Source organism: Oncorhynchus keta, chromosome 24, assembly GCF_023373465.1.
Source record: "Oncorhynchus keta strain PuntledgeMale-10-30-2019 chromosome 24, Oket_V2, whole genome shotgun sequence".
Lineage (NCBI taxonomy): Eukaryota > Metazoa > Chordata > Actinopteri > Salmoniformes > Salmonidae > Oncorhynchus > Oncorhynchus keta.
In genome coordinates this window covers 30,036,480-30,050,589 of record NC_068444.1, presented here as the reverse complement: position 1 = coordinate 30,050,589, position 14,110 = coordinate 30,036,480, and the positions used below count along the sequence as shown (strand labels likewise).

The 14,110-nt window shown below is 43.8% G+C and overlaps 1 protein-coding gene across 1 annotated transcript in view; it reads left to right on the top strand.

The window, feature by feature from the left end:
* tnrc6ba (trinucleotide repeat containing adaptor 6Ba) overlaps positions 1-14,110 on the top strand; it is a 44,941-nt gene that overhangs the window by 20,513 nt on the left and 10,318 nt on the right. The window contains exons 14-21 of the mRNA XM_052478429.1: positions 442-600; positions 7,719-7,914; positions 8,180-8,341; positions 8,514-8,675; positions 10,231-10,374; positions 10,636-10,728; positions 10,999-11,208; positions 11,595-11,668. Coding sequence (XP_052334389.1) covers positions 442-600; positions 7,719-7,914; positions 8,180-8,341; positions 8,514-8,675; positions 10,231-10,374; positions 10,636-10,728; positions 10,999-11,208; positions 11,595-11,668 — 1,200 coding nt within the window. The remainder of the gene's footprint in view (positions 1-441; positions 601-7,718; positions 7,915-8,179; positions 8,342-8,513; positions 8,676-10,230; positions 10,375-10,635; positions 10,729-10,998; positions 11,209-11,594; positions 11,669-14,110) is intronic.

The following is a 14,110-nucleotide window of genomic DNA, read 5'->3' as shown; positions in this document are numbered from 1 at the left end:
CTACAGGTGCACTCCAATTAAGTTGTAGAAACATCTCAAGGATGATCAGTGGAAACAGGATGCACTTGAGCTCAATTTTGAGTCTCACAGTGAAGGGTCTGAATACTTATGTAAATAAGGGATGTCTGGCTTTATTTTTAATACATTTGCAAAAATGTCTAAACCTATTTTTGCTTTGTCATTATGGGGTATTGTGTTTCGATTGAGTTTTTAAAATGTTTTAATCCATTTTAGAGTAAGGCTGTAGCGTAACAAAATATGGAAAAGGGGAAAGGGTCTGAATACTTTCCAACTATACTGTAGGCCCAATTTGTTTTTAAAACATATTTTGAGATCTTACAGCTTTATCAGACATCAACCTCTGTCCATACCCCTCCTCTCTCTACCTGCTGTGTTCAAACTGCCCTCCTCTTCTTAGGGTGTTGTAACAGGTGTTTACAGTCGTCTATCCCTCTCCCCCAGGCCTGCCAGCTCCTCCTCCAGCAGCAGCAGCAGAACCCCCAGCAGCAACAGCTCACCTCACCACAGCAGCTCCAACAGCTCTTACAGAACCAGAGGAAGTTCCCCCAAAACCCACGCCAGCAGGCCGACCCACAACAGGTAATACTTTTACTGTTACTACTACTATTATATTGATTAGATGACAGGTCTAATACAGAATCATGTCTGTCCAATGAAATATATTCCCAAATACACTGAACAAAAATATAAACGCAACATGTAAAGTGTTGGTTTCATGAGATTAAATAAATGATCCCAGAAATCTTACATACGCACAAAAATGTATTTCTCAATTTTATGCACACATTTGTTTATATCCCTGTTGGTGAGCATTTCTCCTTTGGGAAGATAATCTTTCCACCTGACAGGTGTGGCATATCAAGAAGCTGATTAAACAGCTTGATCACTACACAGATGCACCTTGTGCTAGGAATAATTCATTCCTCAAATGTGCAGTTTTGTTACACAATACAATGCCACAGATGTCTCGTGTTTTGAGGGAGCGTGCAATTGGCATGCTGACTGCAGGAATGTCCATCAGAGTTTTTGCCAGAGAATGTAATGTTCATTTCTCTACCATAACCCTCCTCCAAAGTCATTTTAAAGAATTTGGCTGTACATCCGGCTGGCCTCACAACCGCAGACCACGTGTATGGCATCGTGTGGGCTAGCGGTTTGCTGATATCAACTTTAAGAGTGCCCCATGGTGGTGGTGGGATTAAGGTATGGGCAGGCTTAAGCTATGAACACAATTGCATTTTATCGTTTTTTTTTTGTTTTTTTTTATCGCATTTTGTTTGAATCATACTCGCTCACCTCATGTAGCCTAGCCCATAGGCCTATATAACGTCCCTTTTTCAGGACCCTGTCTTTCAAAGATAATTCATAAAAATCCAAATCACTTCACAGATCTTCATTGTAAAGGGTTTAAATGCTTGTTCAATGAACCATAAACAATTAATGAACATGCACCTGTGGAACGGTCGTTAAGGCACTAACAGCTTACAGACAGTAGGCAATTAAGGTCACATTTATGAAAACTTAGGATAGGAAAGAGGCCTTTCTACTGACTGAAAAACACCAAAAGGAAGATGCCCAGGGTCCCTGCTCATCTGCGTGAACGTGCCTTAGGCATGCTGCAAGGAGGCATGAGGACTGCAGATGTGGCCAGGGAAATAAATGGCAACATCCGTACTGTGAGACGCCTAAGACAGCGCTACAGGGAGACAGGATGGGCAACTGATCGTCCTCGCAGTGGCAGACCACGTGTAACAACACCTGCACAGGATCGGTACATCCGAACATCACACCTGCGGGACAGATACAGGATGGCAACAACAACTGCCCGAGTTACAACAGGAACGCACAATCCCTCCATCAGTGCTCAGACTGTCCGCAATAGGCTGAGAGAGGCTGGACTGAGGGCTTGTAGGCCTGTTGTAAGTCAGGTCCTCACCAGACATAACCGGCAACAACGTCACCTATGGGTACAAAACCACCGTCGCTGGACCAGACAGGACTGGCAAAAAGTGCTCTTCACTGACAAGTTGCGGTTTTGTCTCACCATGGGCGATGGTCGGATTCGCGTTTATCGTCGAAGGAACGAGTGTTACGCCGAAGCCTGTACTCTGGAGTGGGATCGAGGTGGAGGGTCCGTCATGGTCTGGGGTGGTGTGTCACAGCATCATCGGACTGAGCTTGTTCTCAGCGCTATGCATTACAGGGAAGACATCCTCCTCCCTCATGTGGTACCCTTCCTGCAGGCTCATCCTGACATGATCCTCCAGCATGACAATGACTCCAGCCATACTGCTCGTTCTTTGCGTGATTCCATGCAAGACAGGAAATTCAGTGTTCTGCCATGGCCAGCGAAGAGCCCGGATCTCAATCCCATTGAGCACGTCAGGGACCTGTTGGATCGGAGGGTGAGGGCTAGGGCCATTCCCCCCCCCAGAAATGTCTGGGAACTTGCAGGTGCCTTGGTGGAAGGGGTGGGGTAATATCTCACAACAAGAACTGGGCAAATCTGGTGCAGTCCATGAGGAGGAGATGCACAGCAGTATTTAATGCAGCTGGTGACCACACCAGATACTGGCTGTTACTTTTGATTTTGACCCCCCGGCCTTACAATGTATTGAACGACAAAAAAGTTACATTAATAACTCTAAATTAAGCGTATAGGAGTAGCTGTTTCTTTGTTAACTGCTCAACACAGAATAGCTGCATGTGTGCACTCCCTCAAATCGTCTGGAGAAAATAGTTATATTTTATTCAGACCACCGGGGGTCAATGTTTTTAGATGGGATATCCAGTAAGCCTTCTTTTGTAAAAGTAGGATCTCGACGTTACCTCCTCTCCTTGGTAGAGCAACATGCTCAATGCCTGTGTATTTGAGGGAGGAGATGGGATGGTTAGCTTCAACAAAGTGAGCTGCTACTGGATAGTCAAATGTTCTTATACCTGATTGGGGCTGCGGTGTTCAGCTATGCGTTGTTTTATTGCCTTTTCGTTTGTCCTATGTAGGCTTTCCCACATGAACAAGTGATAAAATAGATTACTGCCTTGGTCTTGCATGAGATACACCTAACAGGGATTTTTAGACCTTATAGCCACATTTGTAGTTACCATTTGGAATGGGTGTCAAGAGTGTTTGAGTGGGCAGGTCAGATCTCACCAAGCTCACCAAGCTGATCTCACCAATATCTCCAATATTGTGACCACGCTTCTAGACCACCAGTGGGGGTTCCTTGAAGAGTTGCGTGATTATATTTTTATATATATTGTTTTGTCCGATTGCAGAATATGCCAGTGCTTTTTCACAATTTCTTTCATGTCCTCCATACACTTGGTGTACTTGGTGAAAAAAGGCTGTTGTGGTGTTTTTCTTCTTTGGTTGAGTTTTTAGCATTTCCTCTCTTGGTTTGTGAGATTTTTATCATTGCAGCATCAAGAGTTTTGTCCTTGTAGACTCTCATTTGGAATTGCTGTCAAAATCTGTCTGGTGGCCACAGATTTGTTTAACCCTGCATAATTTGCTAAATGGTAGACCTTTCTTGAGGGGAAGGGGATTCATACTATCCACACATAGCAGGGTATTGTGGGCTTTGTGTAAACGTCTGTGTGTAATGCTCTTTTATGATCCATAAGTCCAGGTAGTTTATTTCTCATCAGTCTGCATGGTGAATTTTTAATTATTCAGAGCGAGTTTGGAATTAATTTAGTTACTGCTGATTTCCTTCCCAGAGCACAAAGACATATATGTATCTCTTCCATAGGAGGATTTTAGAAAGTAGGGGGGGGGGTGTCTGTTGGATAGAGCAAGGGTAGAGTCTCTCTGCTGAAGGGAGTGTTGTAGCGCCTGCAAGCCTCCAGTGTGTGGGATGTTGGTGTACAAGCTCTCCACATCAAAAGTGGCCAGCAGGGTGCCCTCGGGTATCCTTCCTTAGCCCTCTATCAATGAGATCTTGTGACTAGTGTCTGAAATAAGATGGGAGATTCTCAACCATCGGTTTAATATGGTGATCCACAAACTTATAAATGTTGGGCATCAGTCGATTGCTGCTACAATGGGTCTACCTGGGGGAGGAGACTTTCTTTTGTAATTTAGCGACTGTATAAAAAGTTGCTATCTTAGAAAATTTAACACAGAAATTCACATAATATTTTGGTGATTTGGCCTGATTCCAAACAGCTTTCCACTGTGGATGAGATATTATGCTGGAATTCTAGGTTAGGGTTATAATTCATATAGAAGTCACCTTTAGATAGTTGTCATAACTTTCATTCACATAGTCATGTGTTTTTAATGATAATCGAAGGATCTGACTTGAAGTCCATAAGAGCCATTCTCTCGTGTCTACTCCAGTTATCATAGGATTTCTGTTTCTGTTAGTCTTTCAGTAGGTCACCTACATCATTTTCAACAATCCTGCAGAAGGTTTCTATGGATGCATTGCATTTGGAGGGAGGTACGAATGAACTTTTTGCTCTATCCAGTAGCAGCTCACTTTGTTGAAGCTAACCATCCCATCTCCTCCCTCAAATACACAGGCATTGAGCATATTGCGCTACCAAGGAGAGGAGGTAACATTGAGATCCTACTTTTTCAAAAGGAGGCTTACTGGATATCCCATCTAAATACTTTGACCCCTAGTGGTCTGGAAATTGACTTTGATCTCAGGCCCCAAATAAACAACTCTCTCTTTTATGAGCAAGTCTTATAAATGGATATTTTCTCTCCACAGCTCATCAGCGTACACCCAATATGTTCCCTCTGTTGATGATGCTTATTATGCATTACATGTAACAATTTTGTATTAAATAGGAAACAATTAAATATATGTGACATTTAATTAAACAATGTATGTTTGCTAATATTATGCACAATATTTAATTGTTTCCATATGATAACAATAGCCTAATATATTCAATATGTTATAAACTATTGTTTTTTAAGTTTTACTCAATTCATTCTAATTCACTTAATAATCATGGCACACCCCTCACTGTTGTCATTGGTTGCGCTGTTTCTCTACATAACCTGCTTCAAGCATTCTTGACATTACTCTGAAGAAGGCACAGTGATGCTGAAACAGTGGTGACTTACCCAATAAATTACTGGGCATTTATATATAGTGTGCGGCTCTATTTTTTATAGCTTATAGTTTATTCACCGTTAGTCAGCACCTCCACATAAAATAATTTTCTCTGGGTGTACGCCAGCTCATGTTTTTATATATATATATTTTTAATCAGACAACCCTATAGAATAGTTTGACCTATTTACCAAATCGTCTTGTTGTGTGTTCTATGCGAGATAAATATTCCTCTCGAGGCGCATTCTAATTGCGAGAGCCATAGGAGGGAATTCTGCAAGTCAATGCTCAACAAAGCAGTTTTGTCCTTTGTTGAAAGAGGGGGATCCCAGTTTTCCATTGCTACCACGTTTATTTGTCTGCTCCTTCCAATTGCGCAAGTGGCATCGTTTTACAAATATGTTAGGCGCAGCTGCGCAACAGAGCTCTTAAAGTGGCAATGGCATCTTAAAAGAGCAATAACATAGGCCTACTTTGTATTAAACCCCCCAAAATAATTGAGTGAATAATAATTTATGTATTTATAATAACATTATTAATAATAATTACAATCAGGATATGTCCAATGGTGTAAATGCAGATGGACAAACCGTATGCTTCAACCTATGTACAATTTATATCCACTATGCTGCATCATTTAGGCTACAGGTGATGATGCTTATTGCCAATAGCACATCTGATAATATTGACGCTCCCCCTCCCCCATACTCAACTGGCGGTCCGGACACAGAGCGGGGGCAGTATGGACTGCGGGTCCCGACTACAAAAATATATACAGACGGAAGTTTACATACACCTTAGCCAAATACATTTAAACTCAGTTTTTCACAATCCCTGACATGTAATCCTAGTAAAAATTCCCTGTTTTAGGTCAGTTAGGATCACCACTTTATTTTAAGAATGTGAAATGTCAGAATAATAGTAGAGAAGTATTTATTTCAGCTTTTATTTCTTTCATTACATTCCCAGTGGGTCAATTAGTATTTGGTAGCATTGCCTTTAAATTGTTTAACTTGGGTCAACCATTTAGAGTAGCCTTCCACAAGCTTCCCACAATAAGTTGGGTGAATTTTGGCCCATTCCTCCTGACAGAGCTGGTGTAACTGAGTCAGGTTTGTAGGCCTCCATGCTCGCACATGCTTTTTCAGTTCTGCCCACAAATTTTCTATGGGATTGAGGTCAGGGCTTTGTGATGGCCACTCCAATACCTTGACTTTGTTGTCCTTAAGCCATTTTGCCACAACTTTGGAAGTATGCTTGGGGTCATTGTCCATTTGGAAGACCCATTTGCGACCATGCTTTAACTTCCTGACTGATGTCTTGAGATGTTGCTTCAATATATTCACATAATCTTCTTTCCTCATGATGCCATCTATTTTGTGAAGTGCACCAGGCCCTCCTGCAGCAAAGCACCCCCACAACATGATGCTGTCACCTCCGTGCTTCACGGTTGGGATGGTGTTCTTCGGCTTGCAAGTCGAAAAACTCCCTGCCCCATCCAGAATCCCCCTTTTTCCTCCAAACATAACGATGGTCATTATGGCCAAATAGTTATATTTCTGTTTCATCAGACCAGAGGACATTTCTCCAAAAAGGATGATCTTTGTCCCCATGTGCAGTTGTAAAACCATAGTCTGGCTTTTTTTTATGGTGGTTTTGGAGCAGTGGCTTGCTTGCTTCCTTGCTGAGCGGCCTTTCAGGTTATGTCAATGTAGGACTCGTTTTACTGTGGATATAGATATTTTGTACCTGTTTCCTCCAGCATCTTCACAAGGTCCTTTGCTGTTGTTCTGGGATTGATTTGTACTTTCCGCACCGAAATACATTTGTCTCTAGGAGACATAACGCGTCTCCTTCCTGAGCAGTATGACAGCTGCGTGGTCCCATGGTGTTTATACTTGCTTACTATTGTTTGTACAGAATGTGGTACCTTCAGGCGTTTGGAAATTTCTCCCCAGGATGAACCAGACTTGTGGAGGTCTACGATTGTTTTTCTGAGGTTTTGGCTGATTTCTTTTGATTTTCCCATGATGCAAAGAGGTACTGAATTTGAAGGTAGGCCTTGAAATACAGCCACAGGTACACCTCCAATTGACTCAAATGATGTCAATTAGCCTTCTTAAGCCATGACATCATTTTCTGGAATTTTCCAAGCTGTTTAAAGGCACAGTCAACTCAGTGTATGTAAACTTGCGTAGTTAAATAAAGGTTGGATAAGAGCATCTGCTAAATGACTTAAATGTAATGTAAATGTTTATTTTTTTAAATAGTTAATAAAATAATACTGTTACAACCCTACTACTACTGCACCCAAAATGAGTACAGGCACCTACTTAAGTCCAAGTCAAGCACTGCTACTACTTCTACTCTATACCAGAACGTACGGCAGAAGGCCGACCCACAACATGCCACTTCTGGTACAGCAGCTACTAATACTACTGCATTGGAAACAACACAACCCCACTTATTTCATGCCATGACTCGGGTAAACCTCTGTACTTGAGGAATTACTTGAGGAATCACAGCATCGCATAGATAGTCAGACTGTGGTGATGCGCGCATGTTGCTGTGTTTGCTTACAGGGGTTTCAATCCCACTAATCCGTCATCTCTCTCTCCTCAGCTGGCCAGGATCGTGGCTATTCTCCAGCAGCAGAGGCAACAGCAGCAGCAGGGCGTCGGTGGGGTGGGAGTGGGCTCCAAACTGTCCCCCTCTCACCTGGGAGGGGGAGGCCCAAAACTGCCTATGGCAGACTCCCTGCCCCATCCAGGCATGGGGGGCTCTCTGGACCTGCACCAGAAAACACAGGGCTACTCTGGTGAGTGGTGTACACACAGACATGAATGGAGATAAAGGATGCATAATAATCTATTGTCACATACTTGAGATTTCGCTTTTTACCTGGGAGAACATTCTTAAAATGAACACCTAACTAGAATATATTATTGTCAATACAAACCACTAACAATGTAGACCGTCTTGTGCATTTTCATTGCATACTGACTGACGCTCTGCATGTAATTGAGTCATTGTACATGCCACCTGCCATCAGCTCTGACACCTTTCTGCTCCCCCCCACCTAGGGTACAGTGGAGGAGTGAACATGTCTGGTCTGGACATGGGGGGCTCGGTGGTGGGGGGCCCAGGGTGCATGAAGGACGTGGGGGGGCAGCAATCCCGCTTCAAATGGATGATGGAGGGTCACTCTCCTGCCCCTTCCCTTCCTGAGAGCCTCCACAAAAACGGTGAGAGCGAACGCCCTTATTCTGTAGTGAGTGTACTGAATTAATTACATGGAAGTATGACATGCCAACATTGTCAACCCATCAGCTGCTTTTTCATCTGACTTTATTTTTTTATTCTCTTCATCTCATGGTCTTCTCTTCCCCCTCTCTTCCATCCCCCTCTCTCTTTCAGGTCCTATGTCCACTCCTATGAGGAGGGGGGGCTCGCCATATTCCCAGTATGACATGATGGGAGGGGAGGGGCTAGGTATGCCCACACAGGGGGACAACTGGCACCGTACTCCTGGGAACAAGATGGGCTCCAAGCCCCAGGGCACGTCCAGCTGGCCTCCTGGTGAGTGGCCCTTCTAAATATCAACTGAATGTGCAGGGATTGTTCTATCCCACCACTAACACACCTGATTTGATCAAATCCCCTGAATCAGTTAGTGTTGGGCTGGAACAGAAGCCTGCAACTCTCTGTGACTAGGGTTAATAATCTGTTATGGCTGCAATCCCGATACCGGGATCGATATGACAACTACCAGTGAAAATAGAGGGCGCCAAATTCAAACCACAGAAATCTCATAATTACAATTCCTAAAACATACATGTTTTATATCATTTTAAAGCTATTCTCGTTGTTAATCCCACCAAAATGTCCGAAGCACTACAAACGATTGTTAGGTCTCCACCAAACCACAATAAGCACAGCCATTTTCCAGCAAAATATAGCATTCACAAAAACCAGAAAGAAAGAAAATTAATCACTAATCTTGAATTTTATTCATCAGATGACACTCATAAGACTTCATGTTAGACAATTCATGCATGTGTTGTTTGATAAAGTTCATATTTATATAAAAAAAATCTGAGTTTACATTGGCGCGTTAGATTCACCAGTTACCAAAAACATCAAGTGATTTTGCATAGCCACATCATTCAACAGAAATACTCATCATAAATGTAGATGGTAATACAAGTTATACACATGGAATTATAGATATACCTCTCCGTAATGCAACCGCTGTGTCAGATTTTTTAAAAAACTTTACGGAAAAGAAACGCATGCAATAATCTGAGACGGCGCTCAAAAGTAAAAACACCACAGCTGCAAAGATTGCGTCAACATAAACATGAAATTACATTATAAATATGCCCTTACCTTTGATCTACATCAGAAAGCACTCCAGGAATCCCAGGTCCGCAATAAATGAAAATGTCCGTTATTTCTGTCCAAATACCTTCTTTTGTTAGTGCGTTTGGTATACATATCCAAATGCTAATTCTGGTCATTATTATATCGGACAAAAACTTCAAAAAGTGATATTACCGGTTGAAGAAAAATTTCAAACTAAGTACAGAATCAATCATTAGGATGTTTTTAACATATAGCTCCAATAAAGTTCCAACCGGAGTATTCTTGTCTTCGTGAGCAATGGAACGCAAGTGACTACCATGAGGAAAAAGCGCGATCACAAAATGGCTGCTTGATGGACATCTGATATATTCTGTTCTCATTCACTTCCACAACAACATAGAAGCCTCATTATAATTTATATTGATGGTTGACATCAAGTGGAACCCCTAGGCAGTGCAACATCATTCATATCTAAAGGGGATTTCATTGGGGACTCTGAATACATACAAGCTCAGATTTCTGACTTCCTGTTTTGATTTCAACTCAGGATTTTACCTGCCAATATGAGTTCTGTTATACTCATAGACATCATTCAAACAGTTTTAGAAATTTCAGAGTGTTTTCTATCCAATACTACTAATAATACGCAAATATTAGCAACTATGACTGAGGAGCAGGCCGTTTGATATGGGCACCTTTCATCCAAGCTACTCAATACTGCCCCTGCCATTCTAATCCAGAATTCTTGTATGTTTGTCTGTGATGTCAGAGTTCCAGCCCGGCGTGCCCTGGAAGGGGATCCAGAGCATCGACCCCGAGTCTGATCCCTACATGACCCCAGGGAGCATGATGGGAATCCCTGGGCCGTCCAGCCTCAACGACACAGAGCACCAGTTGCTAAGAGACAACACCGGTACTTACCTATATTGAAGCAGAGTTACTCCTGTTTCTATGACTAAGTCCACATTCCGAGCACTAGTTGCTGAGACCGGCTGACCTGACATTACTTATTACTTAACAGTAACACATTACATAAGTATATTGTCAACCCTCCGTGTTCTCACAAAGTCAAAAACTGAACACTGAAATCATACCCATCAATACAGTTAAACATCAGGTTGTGATAATAATACATGTGTGTTGATGCTAGCTAAGCTTGTGGTGTTTGTTTCAGAACCCAACCCCTCCCTGAACACCTTGCTGCCTTCACCTGGTGCCTGGCCCTACAGTGCCTCAGACATCCCCCTCAATAACGCACACAACTCAGGTAGCAGACTGGAAAACACTCACAGTATTGCTGTAAATGTGTTATGTATGGTTTATGAATGTCCTAATGTGCCTTTCACTGAAAGTGTTACACATTCACTCAGTAGTGTTTCTCTGCTTTTTTCACTCATATACTGTTTCAGCTGTTGTATCATTCAGTAAATCAAGTTTCAACTCTGTCTTCGTTTAGTTTTTCTGTGTGTTCCATCCGCCACGTGTGCGGTTATTACAGAGGCAGTTCTGACTCTAGTTCATTTCCTGTTACTCACAGCAAATTACACAGAGTATAAGACCAGCTGGCCCCCTGAGCCCATTGGACACAACAAGATGTGGAAGACCAATCGCAACCAACAGTCCCAGCAGCTGCCACGCCCACCCCCGGGACTCACCAATCAGAAGCAGGCCTCGCCGTCCCGTGGCCCGTGGCAGGCCCGTGGCTGGGGCAGCTCGAGTGGGATCCAGGAAACCAGATATGGCCCTGGTAATGTCATAACACAACGTTGTAGAGAATGGAGGGGCCTATGTTTCTGAGTCTTTCCACCCTGTACTGTTCTGTGCTGCCCTGCTGCCTGGGAAAGCATTCAGCAGACTAAATGTACCCAGGATGTCCCTTGCCTTGATCTGATGCGCCATCCCAAATGGCACCATATTCCATATGGGCACTGGTCAATACTAGTGCACTATAAAGGGAATGTGGTGCCATTTGGGATGCAGACCCAGATAAATTAAATATTTTATTCTGGGTGCTGCAAGCTTAAAGTACAGTAGGGTTTATTTATCATTCATTGCTCCAGAGCTGCCTGCCGCAAGTACAGAGGTAGTGGTTTTCTAATATCTGGAACTGATTCCTATGTGCTTTGATTCTAGCAGGCTCTGCTTGGAGTGATGGGGGGACCTCCAGAGGAAGCTGCTGGCTGGTGCTCTGCAACCTCACCCCACAGGTACACACACACACATCATCCCTCATCAAGACTACCGACACACACACACACACACACACATCATCCCTCATCAAGACTACCGAGACACACACACACATCATGCCTCATCAAGACTACCGAGACACACACACACACACACACACACACACACACACACACACACACACACACACACACATAATCCCTCATCAAGACTACACACACACACACACACATAATCCCTCATCAAGACTACACACACACACACACACATAATCCCTCATCAAGACTACACACACACACACACACACATAATCCCTCATCAAGACTACACACACACACACACACATAATCCCTCATCAAGACTACTGACACACACACACACACATAATCCCTCATCAAGACTACCGACACACACACATAATCCCTCATCAAGACTACCGACACACACACACACATAATCCCTCATCAAGACTACCGACACACACACACACATAATCCCTCATCAAGACTACCGACACACACACACACACATAATCCCTCATCAAGACTACCGACACACACACACACACACACACATAATCCCTCATCAAGACTACCACACACACACACACACACACATCATCCTCATCAAGACTACCGACACACACACACACACACATCATCCCTCATCAAGACTACCGACACACACACACACCATCCCTCATCAAGACTACCGACACACACACACACATCATCCCTCATCAAGACTACCGACACACACACACACACATCATCCCTCATCAAGACTACCGACACACACACACACACACACACATCATCCCTCATCAAGACTACCGACACACACACACACACACACACATCATCCCCCATCAAGACTACCGACACACACACACACCATCCCTCAAGACTACCGACACACACACACACACATCATCCCTCAAGACTACCGACACACACACACATCATCCCTCATCAAGACTACCCACACACACACACACACACACACACACACACACACACACCATCCCTCAAGACTACCTACACACACATCATCCCTCAAGACTACACACCCACACCCACACACACACACACACACACACACACACACACACACACACATCATCCCTCAAGACTACCTACACACACACACACACACCATCCCTCAAGACTACCTACACACACACACACACACACATCATCATCCCTCAAGACTACCTACACACACATCATCATCCCTCAAGACTACCTACACACACACCATCCCTCAAGACTACACACACACACACACACACACACACACACACACACACACACACACACACACACACACATCATCCTCAAGACTACCTACACACATCATCCCTCAAGACTACCTACACACATCATCCCTCAAGACTACCTACACACATCATCCCTCAAGACTACCTACACACATCATCCCTCAAGACTACCTACACACACACACACACACCATCCCTCAAGACTACCTACACACACACCATCCCTCAAGACTACCTACACACACACACACACCATCCCTCAAGACTACCTACACACACACACACACACCATCCCTCAAGACTACCTACACACACACACATCATCCCTCAAGACTACCTACACACACACACATAATCCCTCAAGACTACCTACACACACACACATCATCCCTCAAGACTACCTACACACACACACACACATCATCCCTCAAGACTACCTACACACACACACACACATCATCCCTCAAGACTACCTACACACACACACACATCATCCCTCAAGAATACCTACACACACACACCATCCCTCAAGACTACCTACACACACACACACACACCATCCCTCAAGACTACCTACACACACACACACACCATCCCTCAAGACTACCTACACACACATCATCCCTCAAGACTACCTACACCACACACACACATCATCCCTCAAGACTACACACACACACACACACACACACACCCTCAAGACTACCTACACACACACACACACACACACCATCCCTCAAGACTACCTACACACACACACCATCCCTCAAGACTACCTACACACACACACACACACATCATCATCCTCAAGACTACCTACACACACACCATCCCTCAAGACTACACACACACACACACACACACACACACACACACACACACACACACGCGCATCATCCCTCAAGACTACACACACACACACGCATCATCCCTCAAGACTACACACACACACACACATCATCCCTCAAGACTACACACACACACACACATCATCCCAAGACTACCTACACACACACACACACATCATCCCTCAAGACTACCTACACACACACACACACACCATCCCTCAAGACTACCTACACACACACACACACCATCCCTCAAGACTACCTACACACACACACACACACCATCCCTCAAGACTACCTACACACACACACACACCATCCCTCAAGACTAC